Genomic DNA, 26,375 nt, shown 5'->3' with positions numbered 1-26,375 from the left:
TTCTGTAGATCAAGCTGCTGATAAAAAGCAGGACAGTCTCTTTATTTTATCATTTGGCAACCTCATGTGGTAGAAATGCATCCCTTCCTGAAATGAAATGAGGATGTCATCTCCTCTCCAGGGTGGGATCTACACACATATGAAAAAAGTTTTGAAAAATACATTGAATTTTGCATAGCTCACTGTCGCCATCTAGTGTCATATTTGTATATAGCACAGCTATATCCCCTGTGTAACAATTAAGGAACAACAAGCTACGGTACTCTGCAAAGTTGTGCGGAAGGTGGGCTAAACATTTAAAGTCAGCATAATAAAATTAACGGAACACTGCCTCAACACCCCTTCGAGATTTTTATTTTTTTAGTGGATCAACACCAACAAACATGCAGGTAGAGGTAATCTGACAGGTATTATATACCTGGACTTTCAAAAAGCTTTTACAAACTCTTTCAGCTAAGGTTCCTAAGGAGACTTAGTAACCGTGGGAAAAATAAACAGATAAAAGTACAGGTAAGTCCTCTAATGGGCATACACCAGGAAGCAGGGGTTGTGAGGAGATAATTTCCTTCATTGTTAAAACTAAGAAACACATTCCTCTAAGAATATGTTTTGGGGCTGGTGTTATTTAGCTTATTCATAAATAACACGGAGTCAAGGCTGAGCAGTGAGGTAGATAACACCAACTTGGTCACAATCTGTCCAAGAGGGTGAATGGGCAACAAATTGGCCAATGAGATACACACATCAACGGCATTCAAGTTTAAAGTGATGCATATTAACACAAAAAATCCCAACCAAATCCCTGACAGGATCTGGCTGTGCTGCCATCATTTAAACTTAGCTCCTGGTGACATAAATAAAACTGGTACCCCACACCCACCCCAGTAAGCTGGGAACATAAACAATGTTCTCTGCCAACACTGTAGGTTTTGAAATTGCTTCTCAAAATTTAATATATGCTAGCTGGGAATCTCAGATTCCAGAGACACCTTCCTACGAAAACAAACAAAACAACAACAACCAAAAAAAAAACCCCAAAACCCTGGCATCTGATCACATATAAGCAGCAACTGTGACACAACAGTAAAATTTGAATCATTCTCGGGCAGTCTCACAAAAGTTAATGGATCAATTATGGGGCTGATATAGAGTAAGTGAATGGTCTGCATGCGTGTGTGCTCTAAATACTGTATCTTCCTGTTTCCTGAATGGAGGCTTTTCTTCCTCTCACTTGTCACTCTTACCTTGCTTTTATTGTTGAGGTAGCACAACAAGCAGTTTCCAACAGATGAGGTTGCAGACCAGTCACAGCCAACTGCGCTTCTATTTAGAAAACTAGTTCAGAATAATTGTTCTGTCTGGTTCCTCTTTAAACACAGGCAGGGGCGTCTTACCCATAGACGTTAGTGGTGCATGGCGCCAGGGCACCAGATTTTGGAGGGCACCACAGGCTGAGTGTCCAGGAAGAAGAGTCAAGGCATGCTCCTTTCCCTGCTCTGGGGCAGCCCTCTCCTCTCCTTTCAGCTGCCCATTGGAGCGCACTGTGTCCGGCTCAGGGAAGCCCCTTTGCGTCCCCTCCTGCCGGGGCTGCCTGGGTGCCTGGCGGGTGCAATCGGGGGTGGGTGCAGGGCAGGACGGGCATGTCTCTCCCACCCATCTCTGGGTGCGTCACTGCTCTGCATGCCTCCCTGTGGAGTCTGCAAGTGGAGCAGGGAAGCGCCCTGTGCAATCCCGGCGCCGGGCGAGGATGGGACAGCCGACAAGGCACCTGATCTGCTTGCTGGCCTGCCTGTCATGCAGACTTCCCTGGATGGGGACATGTAAGGGGCGCTGGGCACTTAGAGGGAGGCTTCGTGGGAGGCCGTCTGGGCTGCGATCTGGGCGCCTCTTACTTACATGCAGCGCCGAGCACGCGTTGGACCACGCGATGTAAACGAGCTGGACCGAAGCCCCCCCCTTAAAAAAAGGTCGACAACTCTGTGAGATATGCTTAAGACAGCCCTGAACACAGGCCTGAATCCCAACACCTCATTTGGAATATATACAAGGTTCTAAGGGGAGGAATAAGCATTTATAAATTGCAGTGCTTTATAAAAACTGGTGCGTGTCATACTGAAGTATCAAAACCCAGGATAAGAAGAGGAAGTTCCACAAATGTCAAGTCCCTTCACTTAGATATCTACACCGACAATTGGGTTTGGTCTTGAAAAGCTTACTGGAAATGGATTTGGCTCACATGCTGTGAAAGTAATGTAACGATATATTGTATAATCAATCCACCAGCATCTCAAATATCCTTAGATATCCCAAGCTGGGATACTGACAGTTTTGGGGGAGCAACTTTTGCTGTCAAAGTCCTCCACCATCAGACCATGGTGAGCTACCCTTCCGTTCCTTGTAGGATACAGCCCTGTTCTCAAAAGGCTACTCTGACCAGACTCAGAGGGCTGTGCTGAGTCACTGCCTTGAACTTCAACAAAAATCCGATTGCGTGCCCCAAAAAGCAACCCACTGTTGGTCCTGTCAGAATAGGTGTTTTTGTGTTCTGTTTCCATGGAGCAGAGCTGGACTTGGAAGGCCTCCTGGAATCCTCGCCGGAAGTTCTCGTTGAAGTACCCGTAGATGATTGGGTTGATGCTACTGTTAAAGAAAGCCAGCCAATGGGCAAAGGGGAAAAAATAAACCGTGATGAGGTTGAGTTGATTCTCGGTGAGGTTCCCGTAGTCTGTCAGCAGCAACAAAGTCCAGAGGGGCAGCCAAGAGAGGGTGAAGAACAACGCCACAATGATCAACATGTTGATAACTCTGATTTTCCTCTTGGACACTCTCCTTCCCTCGTTCTCCTCCGACTGGGAGCCTCTAATGCTTGCGGATGACTTGAAGAGTTTGAAGGCAATCCGAGCGTACATAATCACAATCGAGGTGAGAGGGGCCAGGTAAATGTGAGAGAAAAGAACGGTTGTGTAGATCTTGCGCATCTCCTTGTCCGGCCATGCCTCCCAGCAGGTGTAGAGCGGGTAGGAATTGTTGTAGGCATCTAGCATGAAGTGGTACTCATCTCGGGTGACGGTCAAGGTGACTGCTGAGGGGCACATGATGATTAAGGCTAAGACCCAAATTATAATGATGGTGACCAGAGCTTTCCTTAGAGTTAGCTTCTGCCTGAATGGGTACACTATACAGCGGAACCTAAGCAAGAAGAGGGAAAAAGCAATATATTCAGATAAAGGTAAAGGGTAAAGGGATCCCTGAGCATTAGGTCCAGTCGTGACCAACTCTGGGGTTGCGCGCTCATCTCACTTTATTGGCCGAGGGAGCTGGCATTTGTCCACAGACAGCTTCCGGGTCATGTGGCCAGCATGACTAAGCCGCTTCTGGCGAACCAGAGCAGCACACAGAAACGCCGTTTACCTTCCCGCCGGAGTGGTACCTATTTATCTACTTGCACTTTGACGTGCTTTCGAACTACTAGGTTGGCAGGAGCAGGTACCGAACAATGGGAGCTCACCCTGGCGCGGGGATTCGAACTGCCAACCTTCTGATCGGCAAGTCCTAGGCTCTGTGGTTTAACCCACAGAGCCAGATACAACACTGGAAAAGCTATGAGAAACAAGCATTTCCTTCATGGTCTGCTGAGAGACTTGTGGGGTGTACTGTACCAGAACACAAGGGGTTTAAAGGGCCTTTTATAAGCAACATTTTGAGAAGGCAGTTTTCCTGCATGAGGGAAAACTGCTCCTCAGTCGTGGCTTTCTAGCTTTTCTAAAAGGATATGATAATTTCAGGACAAAACGCCATTAAAAGGAAACATATGAACTAACTTCAATAGACCCCCCAAAAGCAAAAGCAAACATGAGCAGCTTTTGAAACTAACGCTGCAGCCAGACCTCAGTCAGGGGAACCTGGGCTCAGATTCTTGCTCAGAAATGATATGAGTGGCTAATCAGCCCAACCTACCTGACAGGGTTGTTGTGCTGATAAAATGCAGGGAGGGAAAAGTATTTCTCCCTGAAGCCCTTGTTGGGAGAAGGGAGGTGTTATTCTAATTTCCACCCCACTTTTCTACCAAAACATTCAAGGAGAGTTGCAAGAAGTTAAAAACTATGCAATGTGCGATAGATCCTCAGAGACAGTGGGTTATAGAGAAGGTAGAAGCACTAAAAATGTTAAACATAAATAATAAACGGATAAAATGTTATCAAAATTATATATGGTACCATTGTAACATTTTCCATAGTTGACAGAGAAGATTATTTTGGGGCTCTGCCTATGCCTTTGATGGGGGTTTAAAAATTGTTGCTTATTTACTGTGTTGGCTATTATTTCTTATTAATAATAGCTAATATACTGTGTATATGCCAAAATGGTTTTGAAGTGGTTTGCAACTATAAAATCAATAAACAAAATTCCATGTGTAATGAAATACACAGAGCACCAAAACGTCCTCAATTAAAATATACAGCAAAACAAAAGCCAGTTAAAAAGCATGACAATTAAAACAGTTTAAAAACAAATCAGGGAGTTAAAGGAAATGTTTGTCTAAACAGGTAGGCATTCAGGAGGTAGTGGAATACCAATAGTGATGGGGCCTCATATATCAGCAGGGAGAGCATTCTGCAAAACTGGTGCCCCTAGTGGCAGGGAAGAGGGAAGCCTCCTCTGTGTTACCACAAGCCAATCATCATTGGGTCATGACAAAAGTAACTGGGTTCCCAAAGCTGGTTGCAAGGCTGGGCAGTGGAGGGTAGCCTTGGTCCAAAGTTAATCAGGACTTTGTATGTAAGCAGCAGGGATGCGGGTGGCACTGTGGTCTAAACCACTGAGCCTGTGGTCTAAACCACTGAGCCAATCAAAAAATTAGTGGTTCAAATCCCCGCAACAGGGTGAGCTCCCATTGCTCCATCCTAGCTCCTAGCAGTTCGAAAGCATGCCAGTGCAAGTAGATAAATAGGTACCACTCCAGTGGGAAGGTAAATGGCATTTCTGTGTGCTGCTCTGGTTTCAGTGTTCCATTGCCCCAGAAGTGGTTTAGTCATGCTGGCCACATGACCCGGAAGAACTGTCTGCCGGCTCCCTCAGCCTGTAAAGCGAGATGAGCGCCGCAACCCCAGAGTTGTCTGCGACTGGACTTAACTGTCAGGGGTCCTTTACCTTTACCTTTTTTTATGTAAGCAGCAGAACGTTAAAGTTGGCTTGGTGGCTAGAAGGCAGCACAGTACAGATCCCTCAGCATCGACATGGTATGGGCCTGAAAAGGAGCATCACCCAGGCTGTGGTGTTCTGTACTATCTGCAGGTGTCTGGGCAAGCTGCGAGGGAAGCCACACATCAAGCACACTGCAATGGTCCAGATAGGAGGTTGCCAACATATGGGTCGCAATGGCCAATGACCTGACCCATGAAATCACACCCTGTTTTTGTCTGCAGGAATTCCTGTTCAATTTTTTTTAATATGCTGTATTTTTCCTGTTCTTATATGGAAGGTTGCCTTTGTGTTAATGATACCATTTACTGTTTTTATGCCACATATCAATTTGAGGTTTTTAAAAACACTAAGTGGTTTATAACCGCTTTGAAATAAATAGAACAAACCTACCTTTCCACTGCAATGGCCACCAGGGTGAACACGGAAGAGGAGACAGACATCCCTTGCACCAAGCCACTCATTTTACACATGGTGATGTCAAATGGCCAGCCTGGAATGATATGCAGAGTGTCAACTGCAGTGCATTTCTTAACATTCTAGTCCTCATGAGAGGTGATATAGCAAACACACAGTGATCGAACCCAAGCCTTCTCCGAGAGCTGCTAAACCACGTCTAGTTTGGACGCCAAGAATCGGAAAGGATTCTGGCATCATGCGGACTGACTCCCCAAACATGCAACAATATTGTAATATTTATTGGAAACTGTGGAAAAAAATGTTTTCTGGGAAACGACCTGCAACCAGTGTAGCCTGACCAATGTGACATATAACGATCCATTGACAAATAAATGCCTCCAAATTATTCACAAGTTGCAAGTTAGCATCAAGTCCCTGTGAGAGATCCCATGTCCATGGGAATCACCATTCAGCTGCGGCAACCCCATCACGATTTGTTTGTTTTCAACCCAACGTTTATCCATGTTTCTCTCTTTTTCAAAGATGGGGATTTCATACTAATTATAATATCCTATTGCATCGCTTGGCCAACAGATTTTCTTTTCAGTTTCCCAGGCTCAGATCCAGCAATAACAAAGGTGCCAGCAGACCCTTTCAGTGGCTTCCTCTGCACTTTCATTCAGCATAATCCCATTTCCCATAAGGACTCCATTCCCTGTGTTTATGGTGTCTATTTTAAATTATGTTTTTAAAAAATCATACACATTTTGTGTTCAACCTTCTACACTACAGGGTAGTTTTGTTCCTTGAGGTGTGGAGTCATTTGGATTATCTACTTTAAATGCCCAAATGTCCTGAGGCAGACCTTATCTATCTTCCTGCAGCAAGCAGGACTGTGTTGCCCTTTAGAAATACAGTGGTATCTCGGGTTACCTACGCTTCAGGTTACATACGTTTCAGGTTACAGACTCCGCTAACCCAGAAATAGTGCTTCAGGTTAAGAACTTTGCTTCAGGATGAGAACAGAAATCGTGCAGTAGCGGAGCAGCGGCAGCAGGAGGCCCCATTAGCTAAAGTGGTGCTTCAGGTTAAGTACAGACCTCCGGAACGAATTAAGTACTTAACCCGAGGTACCACTGTACAGTACTCCCAAGGCTGTAAGCATGCTGCGTTTGGCCTTTAATGTTTTCAGCTTCCTCTAGATGTCTCCATTCACCATACGATCACAATCCCATTCATTTCTGAATAAGTCAGATTTGTGCAGGGCACCAGAGCTAGCTGCATGTGGTATCACAGCTACCCATTTAGAATTTCCTACTGTCAAAAAAGAAAAGATTGACATCTCCTTCGAAAGAATGTGCAGAACACTCTCCTGCCCTAAGCGCTTGCTGTTCCCTTCTAACACAGGTGTCTTATATGAGGGGAGATACTGATTGATTAGACATACTCTAATCAGTAGAGAGGATATGGGCAAAGCTTTATTTTTTTGTTTGGAAAGAATTTTCTAGCCCTTTGGACTGAAAAGATTTTAATGTGCAGAGGCAATCTTTAGCAAAACCTCAGAAGCAAAAGGAATTGCTGCGTAAGTGCAAGGGGGCAGGATTCCAGCGCTGCAATTGCACCGCTCCTTTCCATGCCTAGCAGAATCAGAACATATGCATAATGATGCTACTAATTATTATTTGTATCAGAAATTATGCAAATGTGCTTCATTTTCATCATATATGCTGGTTGCAGATTGGAAAGACGGGTGTAAAGTTCTGCAGGAAACGTCAGAGAGCAGATAGTAAAGAGAACTAGCTAAATATGGGAGTGAGCCACACATTTAAAAATACGTTCAGAGCTTTTGCTGCAAAATCTGCACTTGTTTTGAGAACAAACCTCTTTTTTGCTTTACTGCTGTGATGGCTCTCTATTGACTTCAGCAGCAGAGTGAATCCTCAAAGTTACTGGTGAATTTACCCCCCCCCCCCCGCTTGACAGCTGTAAGTGCTCAAGGTGATAAGAGGGTAAGTGGACAGTTGTCACTTGATGAGGAGGGGAAAGGTATACTTAGAGGCAACATACAGACCATCGATCATTACAGGAGGGGTGGGGGACAGAAGGAAAGCAGGAGAACGGACATAATATTTCATTAATCTCTATCTCCAAATGACAGCTTTTAGACCCAGAATGTTCAAAGAGACAGACGTGCTATAGGAACATACAAAGCTGGCAAACTTTAGGTCCCTCTAGCTCAGTTTTTTGTCTCTAGGGACTCCTTGTAGGCCTCCAGAATCTCAGATGCGTCTCTCTCAGTCGTACCTGGAGATGCCGGGGCTTTTTGACATGCAGAGCAGGTGCCAAACCACTGCCCTACAACCTTTCCTTCCCATAATAAGCTGCCTTGTCAGACCACTGGTCCATCTGCCATGACATTATCTACAGGATAATGTCAAGCAACTCTCCAGGGGTTTGGAAGGTTTCCCCCCCTCAGCCCTACCTGAAAATGCTGGAGACTGAAACTGGGTAGATATTCTATCTGCATTGCTGTGGCCTGTAATTGGGAATGGTGCTAGTAGCCGTAAACTCCAAAGCTCAAATTGCTAAATAAATTTGAGAAAAATCATTCCATTGTGTATTATTTTATTTACTATAGACCACAGGCTAAACACAGTGGAGTTCAAAACCTATTTTTCTGTTAGTGGAACCGTAATGTTGGATCGACTTCCCTCAAGGGCAGTTTGTCCAAGATGGATAATTTTTTTTCATTGCAGTCCAATTCACAGCCTTCAGAGAACACAGGCTAGTTCCTGCAGTGCCCTCCCATTTCACATAAGGCTTCATGTGTGCACTTATTGCGCACCCAAGAACATTTCCCAGAATCCTCTGCAAGGTGTTACTGTTGAATGGTCAATGTGAACCAATGTCGAATGTCGAAAGCCAAGAAATGGGGTAAGGACTGGGGGAGACTGATACGGTAAAGCAGGGGAGGTGAACCTGAGATGCTCCAGATGTTGTTAGACAACAAATCTCATAATCTCTGACCACTCGCCGTGCTAGCTGGGGCTGCTGGGAGTTCTAGCCCAGCCACCTCTGTTGTAGAAACACAAAGACCATATAAATAAAGGAAGAGCTTTGACACCTACAAGGAAGGTACGTACCATCGTTAACAGTAAGTGGAGGTGGCGATGGGGAGAAGCTATTTGACTTTCCACAGATCAAGAGCAAATGAAGGTGTCAGCAAGCCCAGGGAAGCTTCTAGCTGAGACAGCTCACACTCAAGACTGGGGTAACTTTTTAGAGACAGACGTAGCAGCTTAAACAACAGAGCCTCACTCAAGGTACATACCACCACTTAACCACATATTTATTTACAGTGACATAGGATAAATGTGTTTCGTTTGTTTAATTCTTCAATAAGCCAGGGGCACCTAATGGCACCACTGCAGGGAATTTGAATTGGTATCCTGAATTTCCAGATCTTAATGTGTAAATAAAACAAGGTATTCAGTGCTAATCTTACTCAGAGTGCACTCACTGAAGTTAATGGGCATGATTACCGTATTTTTCGCTCTATAACACGCACCCGACCATAACACGCACGTAGTTTTTAGAGGAGGAAAATCCGTAGGCATGCCACCCGTAGGCATTCCCTCCATAACACGCACAGACATTTCCCCTTATTTTCTAGGAGGAAAAAAGTGAGTGTTATGGTGCAAAAAATACGGTAAATTAGGTTCATTGATTCAAATGGGCCTACTCTGAGGAAGACTAGCATTGACTACCACCCAGAGACAGCTGGATACATAGGGTGGAATTCAAATAATCCTTTGCTCAAGCATTCCCGCTTCCCAAAGTGAACTATCCTCCCCCCCCCCATGCTATTCTGGGGGTTCTCCTGACCCCTCCCAGAGCTAATTTCAGGGGTGTGGGTGACATGGGGGGAAGGAAAGCCCCACTGTGCAAGTGAAAGTCCTTGTGCACAGCTTCCAGTAACAGGGCAGGTTAGATGAACCCCATCCTTAATTCACTAAAATCAGAGAGGGAAATTGAAGCTATCCTCCCCTGGGAGCTGGGGAAGCAATAGCAATCTCGTAACTGGCATGTAGCTCATTATTCTGTTGATTAAAAGGATACAGTGCGGAATGGGGACTTTTAGGCATAGCTCTGAAGTGCTAATAGCAGTTCAGAAACATAAATATGATTTTAACAAATTAAGGTTTTCAGCCGTTGACAGGGCCGCCCGGCTGAGTCGGAATGTGCCTGCCTGCTCTGCATAATAATTAGTCAGAAATCTGATCTTGTTTTAAGTACAAATTATCTTACAAGAGTGCAATGCCAGGGTTACCTACTGCAGCAAAAACAGAGATAGAGGTAGCCGGTAGCGTAATATCCGTTTCCAAAACTCCTTTGTATCTTTTTGTGCTCGTCTCTCAGGCTCTCAGCACTTGCGGCTTTCCGTGGTGAAAATGGGCCTGCCTTTGCTCCCTTTCGTTTGGACAGCAGAAATGTGAATCATAACATAATTTCGGAACGGTGTTTTTCGAACACACATACATGGAGCATTAGCTTTAAGCATGCAGCTTGGCTTCTTTCCTATTGCTGCTTTCAGGATTAAAAACAGCAATGGCTCAGTCCTGCAATCCAATCCAAAGTCCAATCAGAACACCCTTAGATTTGGCATTAGGCAGAGCTCAGACTTGCCTAAAGAGAAATATTCAAGGGTCATTTACAGTGAGGTAAGCTCCACTGAGGCCAATCAGATTTCTCCAGTCTAACTGATCAATGAATTGCCCCCTAACTGGTTTCTGGCATGCTGCTATACTGACATGCTCCACTGGAATGAGGAATTATGCTAATAAGGTATTTGATGTTTGGGCAAAACATCTCAGGCATTTCCATATCTTATCTGCAGTTCTCCATAAGTAGTAGCTTGCATCTTAACCTTTCATTATCACATTTCCACCTCCTTGCTGGTTAAAAGGGATAAGAAAAACAAATCGCTTGTTGACAGCTATCTCTCAACACCATTTCACTGAATATCCCAGAGTCTAAGGAATATCAGACATAGTAAGGTCTATGAAATATCGGCTGAGATTCAGAGATCTGCATAGGCTTACACAAGTGACTTGCTTCAGCCTGGTAGAATTGGTGGCTCCTTCTTTGAATGGGTGATGGTCATGCTTAGTATGGAATAAGAAACCATTTTGGCTCGTGTGTTCCTTAGCAGATGCTAGACTCACGAGTTAAATTTGATATCAGATGACTGAATGCTTTGAACTCCCAAAGTTGGGTTTTCAAAGCACTATGCAGGACTTTTAAAGATTCCCGAGCAGTGCTTTGAAGCACCTGAGGCTTCCTACTGTTATAAATATTCGGGGGGGGGGACGGACACGACTAAACCCTAGAAATTAATAAATCATAGGATTTTGATTATTTCGGATATGAAAGGAGAAATACAAACCGCAGAGGAATTCTGGAACTAGTGTATGCAAAATGACCTGGCCAAGTTAGGGCCATTAAGAAACAACACAGGACCATTGGCAATGCAAGAGAACTGTCCTTTCCCCCTTGCCCTGAGGTGTGAACAGAGACTGGAAGTTGGGAAGGTTACTGGGGTAACAGGGTAATGAGGTGACAGGAAAAGAGAGTTTTTAGCAGGGTGTTCTGTGAAGGAGGAGGAGGAGGAGGAAAAGACTGGGATCCATCTTGGGCAGGCTGGCTGAAGGCAGTCTGGGAGAGATGCCTTGGACTCCATGGCTGTGGAGGACAAGCCCCTCTTGAAACGGCCATGCTGTAAAATCTGGGCTCCTCCATGCAGACTAAAGGTGTAAATAGGTGAATGAACCATGTTTCTGCCAAATTGTGGTTTCTGCCAGATCTACAGCATACATACCCCGACCTGCAGTATGAACGGAGCGGGGTTTCCAAAGCTCCCAAATCCACAAAAGCTCTTAAGGGAAGGGAGGTGACTCAGCAGTCAGGAAACAATTACGTTACACTTTGCACACGGATAAATGTTTTCTGTTGATCACACTGCCTGGAGCTTCATCTCGACAAACGTGGATGCTGTACATTGTAAAAGATGTTGCTCTCCACTGAAATGAATGTGCATCTTGCTGGAAAACGGAAAGAATGGCTGGCAGAAGTTCAATTATGTCCCCTGACATTCAAATCCTTGAGCTATTGTTTCTTGAAAGAGGCAGACATTACTCGTGCTCTTTTAGATTTTGTTTTTCTCCACCCTGCCATGCCATGTCCCCCCCCCCCGGCTGTTACAAAGATGCTAATGCTTGCAGAATGTGAATTCCCAGCCTCCCATCCGGAGTAACAATCAGCCGCTGAACATCCTTGCTATCTTAGACTTTGATACGACCCAGAAAACCAGATTTACTGTTTAGAGATGCTAGGGCTGGCCCAAGGTATTTGGGCACCTGAGGCAAATCCCCAAATGGTGGGAGTCCTCCCACCAGGGAAGAAGGGGTGAAGAGAGATCAGCACGAGGAACAAGTGGGGAAGAACAATCAGTCTTGGGATTTGCTGCCCCTGGGGATCTTGCCGCTTGAGGCAGATGCCTCACCTGGCTTCATAGGTTGGCCAACCCTGAGAGATGCTTTCAAGTACAGGAATTTCACTCCCAGAATTGTTGGATAGCAGGCAGAACAGACTCTATTGGGGTAATGCTATAATCCATAAGTCTGGGGATCATAGAATCATAGAGTTGGAGGGTTGGAAGGGATACAATGGGTCAACAAGTCAGGAAGAGGAATAGAGTGGTTGTGGTGGTGTAGTTCAGGGTGCCATTATGGTTGCCAAATCTCTGGCTCCAAATGAACCGGTTGCTGCTCTGCCAAAGGCCGACACCTTATGCCCTATCCCCATTGGGTGTGAATTAGGAAAAGTGGCTCTGGAAAGAGAAAGGACTTTGGGGGCATAGCTCATGCTGCAGTCTTTGGGTGTCTATATGGCATTTGACTGGAACTCATCATTCAGCCATCTGAGTCACTTGGATGAGCACTGAGAAGCATTATCTTTGCTCACAAATTATGGTATTGAGGAACACTGGAGAAAATTTGCAGAATTCTTGGACTGGGCATGCCTACCATTCAGCGAACAGAGAAAGCCTTGGCCAGAGATGGGACAGAACAAAACTGGAAATTGTGCTTTCATAGAACACAATTAAATAATAGAGTTGCTGATACTCTCCTTATTTTGCAAGAACCAATGGTTGCAAGCCATTCTTGTTCAGAGACCCTCTGTCAGCCACCTTTGCTAGATAAGTAGTATTTTCCCAGCTCTTTCCCAGCTCCATTATTTCCACTCTCTTCCCCTCTGACTACAGAGAGCACAAAGACATAAAGCTCTCAGGATTAGGAATGTCATGAAATTTGTGAAGTCCCAAAACTAGGTGCTTCAGTTATGGGTGTAAAAAGGCATTGATTTATGTTCTGCCTTGAATTTGTTGCTGCAGCGCTGTTTCCATTCCACTGCAGTTTGGCTTCTGACTAATATTAAGCTATCCTTCTTCCTGTCTACTATGGTGAAATTATGTGTAATGAATTATGTTATCATTATGTTACTCCACACCATTTATTTTAATGCAAAGGAAATGAAGTGCAAATTCCAAGGAGTGTGTGTCTCATCGATCATATATTATTTGTCGACTGCAAACAACAACAGTGAATACTGACCATATTCACTTGATTGATTTCAATCTGGACGTGGTACAAATAAGCAAACACCAGCAGTTTCTGCAAATGGGATTTTTCAGCATCCTTAACCTCAACACAATTTGCAGGGCATAAGTACCACCATTTGGTTGTGCAAACATGTTGTACATGTTAAAGAACTGAAGAGGATAATCCCTCCTTGGGGAGAATCATAGCAGAAATTATTATTGGAGACTGTTGCCCTTTTTTCCAATAACAAAACCAAGTTGTTCTCTGCGTGAATGGAAAAAAACAAACCTCATAAATCTCAATACTTCTCATTCTGTCTCCCAATGAAGTTACTCTATGAATACAATATCTGTCACTCTGCCACCAGTATTTGTCACAGGAACACCAGCTGCCTTAGCTCACAAAAGAAAAAAGATAAACTTCAAAATGAGGAAAGTCTGCCTGAAGAAAATAATTGCATTCTAGGAAACATCTGAACAATTGCATATTCTGTCATTTTAAGGTAGTCCTATTGGAGACACTAAATAGGTTCCAAAACCAGCAAGGCCCAACATTTATAAATATAGTGGTACCTCAGGTTACAGACGCTTCAGGTTACAGACACTTCAGGTTACAGACGTTTCAGGTTACAGAGTCCACTAGCCCAGAAATAGTACCTTGGGTTAAGAACTTTACCTCAGGATGAGAACAGAAATCGAGTGGTGGCGGCATGGCGGCAGTGGGAGGCCCCATTAGCTAAAGTGGTGCTTCAGGTTAAGAACAGTTTCAGGTTAAGATTGGACCTCCAGAATGAATTAAGTCCGTAACCAGAGGTACCACTGTAAGCTTATCGAACAGTCCTAATGGCACAGGAGACTTGTTAGCATTTCATTTGTTAGTATTACCTTCTGTATCAGAGACCATATGCCTCTAAACACCCTTATCATACATACCATATTCCTCTAAACACGCTTATCATACGCATCTGGCTGACCACTGTGGGAAAAGGATGCAGGTCAGCATAGGCCTTTGGCCTGATCCAACAGGGCTCTCTTCTTATGTTCCAATGTGTTTGCACTTTGTTCTTTCACTCACCTGTAATCAGGTTGTCCACCAGGGTGGTTGGCATGCAGAAGATCCCCACCAAGACATCACTGATAGCCAGGTTGAGGATGAATATGTTGGTGACTGTTCTCATCTGCCGGTTCTTCAGCACTATGAAGCACACCAGCATGTTGCCGACCATGCACACGAAGAAGATACAGACGTAGGCAACAATAAACATGGCGGCCACTGGAGAGGAGTGCTGATAGTAGGAAGAGAAGGTATAGTTCCCCCTATAGATCTGGCTGCGGCTTTCATTCCTGGTGAAGGATGGGCTGCTGTTGGTAGGGCAGGATGTGTCACCTGGGTGGATAAAACCCAAAGAAATGAAAGATAAACTTGCAATTCATTGGTTTGTGAAAATATGCTCTTGTAAGTATTCATGTATATCTAAATCCTGCTCTTTCACAAGTGTACTTGAAGCGACCTACAGAAAACTACTTCAAATCTAGTTATAAAAATGTGCTTAAATCACAACAACACCATTAAAGGTTAAAAACAGCAACTGAAAACAAAGCTAAGCCTGTGGTGGCACACAAAACACATACCTATTGAGGTTTACAGGGAGCTTATCTATTTGGAATAACTGAAATAATATAGTTCTCCCCCTGCCTGCACCTACTGAGGCGTTGTTCTCCCTTCATCTTGCTTCACTGCAAATTAGTTCAGTTATTTTAGCTCCTCTTCACTTCAAGGCAATAAGCGATCTCGACACAAAGGTTTCACAACTCACATGGAACATGAGAATCCACTACTGATCCCTCTATGGTCACCACTGAATGGCAATGGTTCCTCAGGGTTTCAGGCTGGGTCCTCAGCCCTATCTGGAGATGTTGGGGATTGAACCGAAGACCTTCTGCTGATGCTCTACTTCTGAGCTACAGCCGTTCCCCCAAAGGATCTTCTGTTTTTGGGAGGCATGTGAAAATAGAACCAAGAACCATAGTCCAAAGGGGAATGGGCTCCGACCTAAAAAACTCCAAGGTAGGCAACTAACTCCAAGATCATCTTCACACCATAAAGTACTATGATGCCACTTTGAAAAGTCGTGGCTAACCCCCCCCAGGAATTCTGGGAGCTGTGGTTTGTTAAGGGTGCCGAGAGCTACAATTTCTGAAGTTCCCTGTGAAGAGAGATTGTTAAAGCACTCTGCAAATTGTAGATCTGTGAAGGGAATTGGGAATCTCCTAACAACTCTCAGCACCCTTAACAAACTACAGCTCCCAGAATACTTTGGGGGAGGACACACAACAACTGTTTATAGTGCTTTAAGTGTATGGTGTGAATGTGGCAGGAATGTGCAGTGCAACAACCTCATGTGGCAATAATGACAGCTCTGCTAACCCTCTCTAGGTCCAAAGCACATATCTTAGCTTTGTTTTGCTTTTGTTTTTAGACAGAAAACTTGTCATTGCTATTATTATTATTACGACTACTGTTATTATCTGCCCTGCATCAAATGTTCCGAGAGAGGGTTACAACAATTTCTAATGCAATATTAAAACAGTCTGAAACAAACCATATCCACAAGAATAGGGTTGATCCAAAAAACATACAACTCAGGTGATAAAGGCCTGGTGAAAGAAGTGCCTCTTCAGCAGGCAAACATTGACCAGCAAAGCTATTCATGTATATGAAATAAACACATCTTTTAATTATTTTGAAAGGCCCTCAGTGAAGTAAGAAGTGGCTGCATTTTACAACAGAACAACAATAACAACTTGTCTTTGGCTGTTTTTTTCTAGTTGACCTCCTATTTAAAAGTCACAGTGAAGTAGCCTCTAGTGCATGAAAGCATATACTACAAACAATTTGTGAGCATTTAAGGTGACCAAGGTAGACTCCTGTGGTTGCTGTCACTGAGGGTCTCCTTAGTTTCTGACACCTGGCCAGCTTCTTCCTGGGGAAAAATCTGCTTCAGGTGCGAAAAGGACTTGGCTAATCTTGGGTGCTGCTGTGCATCGTGACTTGAGGGGATGTGGGAGCTATTTATTGTTCCACCTGAAGCAGCAAAATGTCTTAGGTCAGTCTTTCTGGCCGTATAACACCTACATCATGTCCCTTCCCATTAGAAGTTTGGAAGCCATCTCCTGAACTACAGCCCCATTACGTAATTTGAAAATCTTCTGCTCTGTCAGCATAGAAGATTGACTGCTTCACCGTGCTGACTGGGGCTGAGGGAAGCTGGAGTCCAGCAACAGGCGGAGGGCAGCAGGTGTCCCCATCCTTGAAGAATTGTGAAGGTACTTTGTGTGCCAAGATCTGGGGAAATCAGAAGCCATTTTGGTACTAGCGGATGGACGCAACAGCAGAGTGTTCTGAGGGAAGAGTGAGGGGGAAAAGAGAGGACATTTTCCTCCCCAAAGAGAAAACAAATAGTAGGCTGAGACACATTGCTCCCTGGCACAAACAGAGCCTGCTGGCCAGATCAACAGTGGCTAATCAATCCAGTGATGGGGGTCTAGATGCAGACATTGCATCCATCCCATGACATCCATCCTTGTGCAGACAACAGGTTCCCCCCTGTTCCTGGTTTGGCATGCAACCCTGCACCATGGAAGAAGGGTTTCATATGAGCAGGCTCTTTTCCTCCCAGGACTTCTCTGTGGCGAATGCCGGCAGCCAGGTGGACTCCACTGGTCCCCATCAGCTGTGTGGACCCAGGAGATTTTAGGACAGTCTGAAGAACTTCACAAATCTGACCTACGTAGCTTGCATGGGTAACAGCAAATACTGAAATGGGACTCCTCGATTCTGGGGCTTATAAAACAAAAAAGCTCTTGGAGACCCCCTGGAAGCACAGATCAGAGCCAACTAAGAAATGAAGTGTTCAAATCTGCACTTAGCTACAGGGGGCATTGTACAGTTGCTTTGATATGTAAAACAGCATTTACAAAGCACTGGTTACAGAAACAACAGGTGCCTCACCCCCCCTTACACATCCCTTCACTAGCTGTTTAGGTCATTCAAAATAAAGCATGTTTTGCCCAGGGGAAACAGCAACAAACAATCAAATCAAAAAGTTCTTCTTGATTGTTAGGTGATCACACGTAACTACTTAATTACACAGAGACTGGATTAGCAGCATGAGAAAAATCTACTTAATTGTTTTAAAAAATCAGCTTTGGAGAGCAGGTCTTAAGCAAACCAAGTTTTATTTTATTTTTTTTCCAAATAAAGAATCTAAGGTCCTTACCTTCCTCATCTTCCATGATGCTGTGAGTATCCAGCTTATTCTCCAACTATATCTGTGGGGGGTTGAGTTTTCGACAGTGGACCAGAGTATTCAAATCAGTCCCGCTCTGCGACGTTCCTTCCTCTAGGCTTAGTCTTTCTCTCTCACACACGGTAATAAGTCAGTCATGCTATTTCAAGGTAAGAGTTTTCTGGCCTGAGAGTCGGCTGCTTGCACTTAAATCAGTGGCCCTGCAGTTTGGAGAGCTTACGTTGCTTTGTCAAAGATGCTGCTTCTTTCTATAATACCCCTGTTTCCCCAGGTCTGCCTCTCTGCTTCTGTTCCAGTATGATGGAAGCAGTTTTCAAGATCAGGCACTCTGCAAACAGTCGTTGGTTCAAGATCTCACTGCAGGATTTTCAGTGAAGCAAACGCGCAGAGACTTTGCAAATATTCAGTTTGCCCTTATTCGGGGTTTTCCTCCTTGAGATCACACACACACTTCAAGGATGCCTTTTTGGAAAATGTTCCAAAAGACTTGTTGGCGTCAAGTTTCTTTTGCAATGGTTTGGGTGTAGGTCCTCTCTAGTTACCCCAGCTCCTTCTGATGAACAGCTCCAGAATTATCTGCTCTGCAGCAGGTGGAAATTGGAGGGCTGTTTTCAATCCAGCTGGTGACCGAAGCAGATGCTGCTAACTGGCTTTGCTCAGTGCCTGAATTTGCTCTCTCTCTCTCTCTCTCCTTCCCCCTCCCTTCAGCCTCTGCTCCTTGGAATCTTTTCCCACCAACTGACTTCACTGAGAGGAAAAACTGGAAGCTGCTCTTATCAGTGGAGGGGGGGGGGTTGTGCCTCTCCCCAGTGCCATGGTTACAACAACACCTGGCAGAGGCACACAGGCAAACACCTGGCCCAGTAATTACTGGACTGGCAGGAACAGACTGGCAAAGAGTGGAAGAGAGGTTAGAGGCCATGCACACCGAGGAACGAGGGAAATCAAAACAAGCCCACTCTCCATCAGATTCCTCTTGCTCCAAAATGGACATTGTCTGCCTGTTTCCCTTGCCCATTTCACTGTTAGCCCTATTCAGGTAGATCTGAGTCATATTTGCAGCTTTCTCTCCTGGAATCCAGAAGAACCATTCCCAGCTCAAGGGCCACACCCTCTCAGGGCTCCCGAATGGTGGCAATTGGCTGGAATTGACTTCCCTTTTGCAGCAGAGATCCCTCTGGAGGTGTAGGGCATTTTTGGTCACATTTGTTTTACCTGCCGACTTGCATGGGCAAGAATAAATGGGCAAGTCCACGAAGAACGTAGGGAGGCAAGCAGCATTATATTATCCTAGGAACAGACACAGCTGCCTTATACCAAGTCAGAACATTGGTCTATCTAGCTCAATACAGCCAACACTGACTGGCAGCAGCTTTCAAGAGTTTCAAAGGAGGGACATTCCCAGCCCTGCTTGGAGATGGCAGGGATTGAAGCTGGGACCTTCTGCACGGAAAGCAATGCTCTGCCACTGAGCTGCAGCCTTTCCCCTGGAGAGCAAATCCACTGCCCTGCATCAGATCCCACAGAAAGATCCCCAGATGCTTTCAGCTTAGAACCACCACCCAGTTTTTCCTCTGCCTTTCCCTGTCTTTCTCTCTGTGCCCCAAGCAACATAATTTCTCTCTCTCACTGCTTCATACCTCAGTTCCAAAAGCACACCTTTCCGTAGGGTGGGGACAGGCACATATCACCTTCTCTGGTCCCAGATGGGCTTTTCCATTCCAGCGGCAGGTCCAAGTCTTGCCATAAGTGCCTCATGTTTGGGAGATGATCTCAGACAGGTAACTTTCTCGGCCCCTTTGCCTCATTGCTTGCAGGTTAATCTAACTATGTGGGCTTGCTTCTGGGGCACACCAACTGCACGGGCCCGATCCGTGCTGTGGTGGTAAACAGTGAAGTATGGGTTCTCTTCATAACAGCCCCCAACAGACACAACCCTTAAACGGCCACATTCCCATTCCCCTACAATGCCAAGAGCTCCCTTTGAAGAAGGCTTGATTGTTAAATCCCTCAAATTGTAGCTCTGTGAGAGAAATAGAGGTTGTCATAATGAGTCTCAGCACCCTTAAACTACAGCTCCCAGAACTCTTTGGGGGAAGCCAGGACTGTTTAAGGTGGTTGAAATGGGGTGTACAGTGGTACCTCGGCTTACAGACGCTTCAGGTTACAGACGCTTCAGGTTACAGACTCCACTAACCCAGAAATAGTACCTCGGGTTAAGAACTTTGCTTCAGGATGAGAACAGAATTCATTTTCCGGCGGCAGCCATTAGCTAAAGTGGTACCTCAGGTTAGGAACAGTTTCTCAGGGTAAGAACGAATTAAGTTCTTAACCCAAGGTACCACTGTATAGGGTATTAGTGGAGGGCTACAATGCTCTTTTGGGGGTAGTTTGTCCACCTTTGGTCCCCCCCCGTACTCAGCTCCCACCTGCAGCTCCTAGAAACTGTCAGCATGCGACAGCGGCCACACTCTGGGAAACGGCTTTAACTAGCTGGCTAAACCAGGTGAGGGGTAGCCAAGGGGTCTCAAACCCTCAGTGACTTAGGGACTTCCCCTGCATGCAAAAACAGGCTCTGGTGGATTGAGTGGACAAGACCAATAGTGACTCCAACGGTCAAGAAGGCGGTTTCTGCATGTGCTGTAGAGGAAAGTTGAGGGGCAGATGGGGCTCAGCTACATGGGAAGGTAGCCCATCTAGGAGAAGGAGAGCTCTGATCCTAAACCTCTGCTTCCTTGTGGGATATCTTCGGAGTGAAACCCTACACAAATCTGGAGTAGAGTCCTGAAGATGGTTGGATGGTGCCTTGTAGGCCTCCTTCCGGCAACTTCTGCAGCCAAGCTGCTGCCAAACATATTGCTCTGCTTTCCTTCGGGCCTTGTCAGTGAGGTCAAGAGGAGGGTCTTTTCATCTGGGCAGCCAAGGACACATTGCTTAGGTTTGCACCCTGGGGAGGTCACTTCAGTGCTGCAAATGCAGCAATTTGACTTCACCCCCAGAGGCACACTCCATTGTCTCTCGAGACAGATGGATACCAACAAGTGTTGTCAATGTGTGGTGTGAATCTGACAGAAGACAATACAGCAGAAGTGAACTGTTGACCGATGCAGACCTTACAGCTCTCATATCAGCCCAGCTTCCCCCTCCCCCCACCTCCTGCTTTGCTTAACATCCAACCCGATGAAGACTGTGCATAAACTATGAGCCTTTAAAGTGCCTTTGGAACACATCCTTTCCCTCAATGAATTCTGGGACCTGCAGTATCCTAGGAGTTGTTGGGAGTGGGAACTCTGTGAGGGGCAAACTGCAGGACCCATAATTTTTTTTAGGGAAACGACGTGCTTTGAAGGTGTTGTGTGTATGCGGCTGTCGACTTCTGGAGGACTCAAAAGCTCGCTCGCTGATTTGCAACATTCTGCTTGGTCACAATAAAAGGATTTCGGAATTCCTCAAAACCAAAGTGGCAGTTTAAACCATAGCTGTGCATGCTAATGTAACCTGCCTCTTTCTCTGCTTGGCTTATTGTGTGGGGGTGGGGTGGGGGAAAACAACCTCATTTGGCATGCAAGGGAATGGCAAAAAGCACCCCAGGAGATGCTATCATCATTCCCAATGTGAAATAAGTAGCAATACTGTCACTGTCCTAAAGTACAGGCAGAGACAAGGGGAATAGCATTCCTGCAAGCAGAAAATCCACTGGCCACATTGGATTCCCTACAGAAGCACCATTATTTCTCTCTCTCTCTCTCTCTCTCTCTCTCTCTCTGTGTGTGTGTGTGTGTATTTCAAACTGCAGCATCTTTCTCACTGCCCCCAAAACCTGCTCCTTTTCTCTGTTCCCAAAATGCTTTTGTTGTGCACTCTCACACGTACCTGAAGACCAGTCCTCGGCTGAAGGGGAAAGGAGGGGGTTGTTGGGCAGAATGAGTCACCTTTCCTAGTTTCTGATGGGTTTCCCCATTCAGAACGTAGAGCTGTGCGTCATTGTTCTAAGCAGTCCTGCTACGTGAATCTGAAAGGAGGCGTGCTTCACAATCACAGCCTGCCAAGAGAGAAGGCTTACCTGCGCCTCAGGAGAACGTAAACAGCAGCAGCAGCAGCAGCAACGTCACCACAAGACGGAATTCAACCTTCCCTTTCCCTCTCTTTCTGCCTCTCAGGAGAGCTTTTCTGATGGCACCTCTCTTACTTCCTTAAGAGTCCTCTTCAAGACCCACATTTTCTCTGAGGCCTTTGGCTCAGTTGCTTGTTCCCATGCTCTGCTGTATCCAAGGCTATATACACATTCGTAGCTTAAAACTCATCAAGGTCTTTTTCCACCTCACTGCCATTTCAAGCCACATCTTCGCAGCGCTGTGCACCCCTGAGAGGTGGTGGGGATGCGCATCACCCGAGGCACATTACCTGATTTGTTTCCCCACACCTGCAACCCCATCCCCTATTCCACAAAGCAGTCACCTGCACACGTGCAAAGAATGACCAAAAGGTACGCACCTCAGCTTAACTGCTGCTTATGCTTTCCAACTGGATGCAAGCATACTTTGACGGGAAATGCATCCAAGAGGAGTATTTCTCAAGAAACTGCAGGGTGCATATGCATTCTGGCTAGTGCCATATGTGCCCAGCAGTGGGGATTCACTGGAGCAAAAGGGAATGTGTATATAGCGTAAGCCTGCTACTGAGTCTGAGCACCAGCAATGGAAACAATGGGATATTATTTCCTTGCTTACCATGGCCTCCACCAGTGGCGTAGTGTGGGTTGCCAGAACCCGGGACTGCATGGAGAGGTGGGTGGGAGGGAAATGGATGGAGTATGCATGCACACTCAACTGCCGAATGGTGTCCATGTCACCCAGGAGATCGTAGCCAAAGAAATAAGAAAAGAAAAAGTTATTCCATTGTCTGGAAAGGCAACTTCCTGGTTTGCATGGAGAAGCCATTTTCAATGGAGACCAGAGATGGAAGCATGCAGCTGTACTGAGGCAGCACTGGGTGTTGAAAATTTGCCCCCCTAACAATTTTGTGCCTGGGGCAACCACCCCTGTGGCCCCCTGACGCTACACCCCTGGCCTCCACCCCCGCCAGACTTTCATTTCCCTTGTGTCAAATTTTAGGCTAAGGTTGGGGAGCCAGATGTCATTGTTTTTCAGCTTCCAACATCCCTGACTGCTGGCCTTGTTGGTCAAGGCTGATAGGAATTAGAGCCCAAACACCCAGAGGGCAACAGGCTCCTCATCCGTTTTTGACAAATGTGTCCCCTTACACTCTGTTTACTTCTTTTGGCACCATCAGTGCGCAAACACTTAAATAAACCAAACCTATGATTCTCCTACCCACCAGCAGAACTGGGGCAGTCTAGGAAGGTCCGCCCAAGGCATGACGTTCCTGAAAGTTCCCTCACAGTTTTTTCTGGCCAAGACAATGCTCATGCCATAGGTCTTAAGTTACTTATAGCTGGGCAAGAACAAATGTGTTGACTGACACTGTCATTTTTCATAATTGGTTTTACATTCATCCTAGAGTTATTTTCAATGCGGTGGGGAGAGAGAGAGAGAGAGAGAGAGAGAGAGAGAGAGAGTCTACAACTCACACCTCCTGATTTCTGTCCTGTCAATATTACACTGTTGTTTCTTCACATTCAGCCCCGATTTCTGCTCTCACTTCCTTTGTGTGTCAGTCTGTGCCAGACGGAGAAACACAACAATTTTCACCTTGTGGGCTGCTCCTAAATTGCCTGCTTTGACTATTCATTGTGACTGGAGTTGTTTTCCTGCTATCCCAGGACAAACAGTGTTCTAACTCTCTAAACTCTAAATCTTGAAGGCTTTCAAGATTTCCTCCTTCAGGGAACCATTTCCACACCATTTTTTGCATTTCTGAATGCCCAGAAAGCTCACACAGAGTCCAGACCTGGCCTCTGGGGGCCTGATCATTGCTCCACATAAACATAGAATGCAATCCAGAACACACCCAATGTACCTCTGCAACCCTGGATTGCAAGGGAATATCAGTAAGGGTGAGATCTCTCTCTCTCTCTCTCTCTCTCTCTCTCTCTCTCTCTCTGTCACACACACACACACACACACACACACACACACACACCATTAAGCTCCTTGATAATCTTCAGAAGAATTCACTAGAAGACAATCTGAACTCTGCTGGAGGGGTAGCCTTGTTAGTCTGTAGTACCCAAAGCAGCAAAGAGTCTTATAGCACTGTGAAGACAAGCAAATTGTGTATGGCACAAACCATAAAGTCTTGGCCAATGTAGTGCCTTCCAGCTTTTTGGACTACAACTCCCATGATGGCTACAGCACAGCCATCATGGTTGTTCTGGCTGTGGCCGATGGGAGCTGTAGTCTAAAACATCCGATGTGAACAATGAGTTGCGTTACACAGTGCTTGGTCTCTCCAACTCCCTTGCTAAATGTAAATAGAATTCCAGCCTGCAGCTGCAGTCCTAAATACACTTACTTGGGTGCATCCCATTGAACTAAATGGGGCTTAAAACGGAGTGGAAACGCATAGCATTGCACTGTAAGCAGAATGTTTACAAAGCAGAATGTCTCTGTAATACATCAAAATCAGGCAGCTATAATCACAAATTAGTACTAGTGAATCTCTGAGGTTGCTATTTAATCAGCATGCTAGTATGATTATTTTCTCAGCCAAATGATTCTTGCAATCAAACGATTAAGGCATGTTGATGGGGGTGGGCTGGCATTTCCCTGCCCTCCTCCTCCCTGCCCAAATGCCGCTGAAATCACACTATGACATCATAATGCAGAATAAGAATTAGACCGCAGGCCCACATCTTCCAGTATCCTCTTCTCACAGTGGCCAACCAGATGCCTATGGGAAGCTCATAACAGGACCTGAAAGCAACAGCTCTCTTTCCCACTTGTGATTCCCAGGAACTGGTTCTTAAATGGCACAGCACCTCCTACACTGGAGGGAGTAAATAGCCATCATGCTAGTAGCCACTGATAGCCCTATCCTTTAGGACAGGGTTGTCATATTTCTACAAGTAACACCCAAACTCTAAGACAGTGTTTCCCGAATATGGGTCTTCAGCTGGTTTTGCACTACAACTCCCATCATCACTGGCTGTGCTCTTTGTGGTGCTTAGTTAAACTTGTAAGAAGTTCCTCAGGAGACTTAGTTAATCCTACACCATGTGTGAACAATTTTTGGGAACTTGGAAGTTTGTTTCCACTGAAAAATTTGATGACTATATGAAAGAACTTGGTGTGGGCTTTGCCACCAGGAAGGTGGCTGGTGTTGCCAAGCCCAATGTGATCATCAGCTGCAATGGAGATGTTATAACCATCAAAACAGAGAACAGTTTAAAGAATGCTGCTCTAGGAGTTTGCCTAAATCTCATTCAGAGCCATCCAAGCTGTCGACCATCACTACATCTTGTAGCAGCGAATTCCAGAACTCAACATCGCTGTTCCTTTTGCCCCACCAACCTCACTCTGACCGCAGCCAATATGCTACAGGCCTGCCTTCCTACATATAACAGGCACCACCTGTCAGCTTCCTCTACCTTAATGTGGCTCCAGATGGCATGTTGATCCAGTATTCATTTTGATTTGTTTGTGGAGTGATTATGCAATATTACATCAAGCAGATGTCATCCCACATTTCCCGGTGCATTCCCCAGCTACATTTCTGGTTTGTAGCAGGTTTGCATACCCTCTAACATTTCTCCAGTGAAAATAAGGATGTCCTATTCCATAGTAAGATGGTGATGATGATTTATACTCCACCCATTTGACTGGGTTGCCCCAGCCACTCTGGGCAGCTTCTATCATGTATAAAAACATAATAAAACATTTTTACTGTACAGGGCTCCCTTCAGATGTCTTCTAAAGGCTGAATAGTTGCTTGTTTTCTTGACTCGGGGTTGCATAACTCCATGCCCTCCAACATTTCTCCAGTGAAACTAAATACGTCCCCAGGAAAGCAGGACATTCTGGGAGCAAATCAGAAACTGGCTTGGCTTATGAAGATTTGGGACTGTTCCTGGAAAATAGGGACCCTTGAAGGGTCTGGGTTTGTAGCAGGTTTGTTGTTCAGGGAAGTTTCTACTGAAAAGTCCTCCTCCTCTTCCTCAGTCCTATGTATGAGAGACACTTTAACCAGGCATCTCAGGCAATGCAGGGATAGGCCGAAAGCAGATTGGGATCTAGCTGCAGATTCCTAGCTACTTAGCAGTAGAACGGCAAGAGTTTCTGACTCTCCGTTAGCAGCAACTCAGCTATCACCACCATCTAAATTAAGCTGAAATTAAAACGTTATAAAAGCTATTCTCCTGGGATGCTTTTGAGTACAAGAACGGAGAGCTCAGACAGTTCAGTTCGGGAATCAAACTCTGCAGCTCAGGATGGGCTCAGAGAGGCACCTGGGTACTCATGAAATATAACCGTATCTCTTTTGCGCCTGAATCTGCTTGATAGATCTTGGGGTTTTAGTTTTAAAACAGCAACAACCAAATGCATCTGGCCAACCTGAAGTCTGCCCAACTGCCGTGTGGAGAGCATGGCCTCTGTTGTGTGAGGGGAAGTGTGGGGCTGGTCTCTGTCACCAGACCCCCTCAGTTTTCCATGTGTTCAGAAGTGCTCTCACATGAGTTTTGACTCATGTTTTACGACCCTCAGGGATCTCCCCAGGGTTGCAGATTGTGCAAGGAGCTGGGATAGGCTTCAGGCCTTCCCCCTCCAGTGAATTCCCTCCCATAGAGTTGGAAGGGAACCTGAGGATCATCTAGTTCAACCCCCTGCAGTGCAGGACTATGCAGT

The 26,375-nt window shown here is 45.5% G+C and overlaps 1 protein-coding gene across 1 annotated transcript; it reads right to left on the bottom strand.

Annotated features, from left to right (window-relative positions):
• Positions 1 to 232: 232 nt before the first annotated feature.
• On the bottom strand, positions 233 to 19,198 carry NPFFR1 (neuropeptide FF receptor 1). Its single transcript, XM_053388533.1, has 4 exons — positions 17,542 to 19,198; positions 14,337 to 14,648; positions 5,596 to 5,695; positions 233 to 3,189 (listed from the first exon to the last, which is right to left on the bottom strand). The coding sequence occupies exons 1-4, from the start codon at positions 17,555 to 17,557 to the stop codon at positions 2,298 to 2,300; spliced, it is 1,320 nt and encodes a 439-aa protein (XP_053244508.1). The 5' UTR covers positions 17,558 to 19,198; the 3' UTR covers positions 233 to 2,297.
• Between the last annotated feature and the right edge of the window lie 7,177 nt (positions 19,199 to 26,375).

This window comes from Podarcis raffonei, chromosome 5 (assembly GCF_027172205.1).
Source record: "Podarcis raffonei isolate rPodRaf1 chromosome 5, rPodRaf1.pri, whole genome shotgun sequence".
NCBI classification, from domain to species: domain Eukaryota; kingdom Metazoa; phylum Chordata; class Lepidosauria; order Squamata; family Lacertidae; genus Podarcis; species Podarcis raffonei.
The sequence above is the reverse complement of the archived record's forward strand: the minus strand, read 5'-3'. Positions and strand labels throughout refer to the sequence as shown.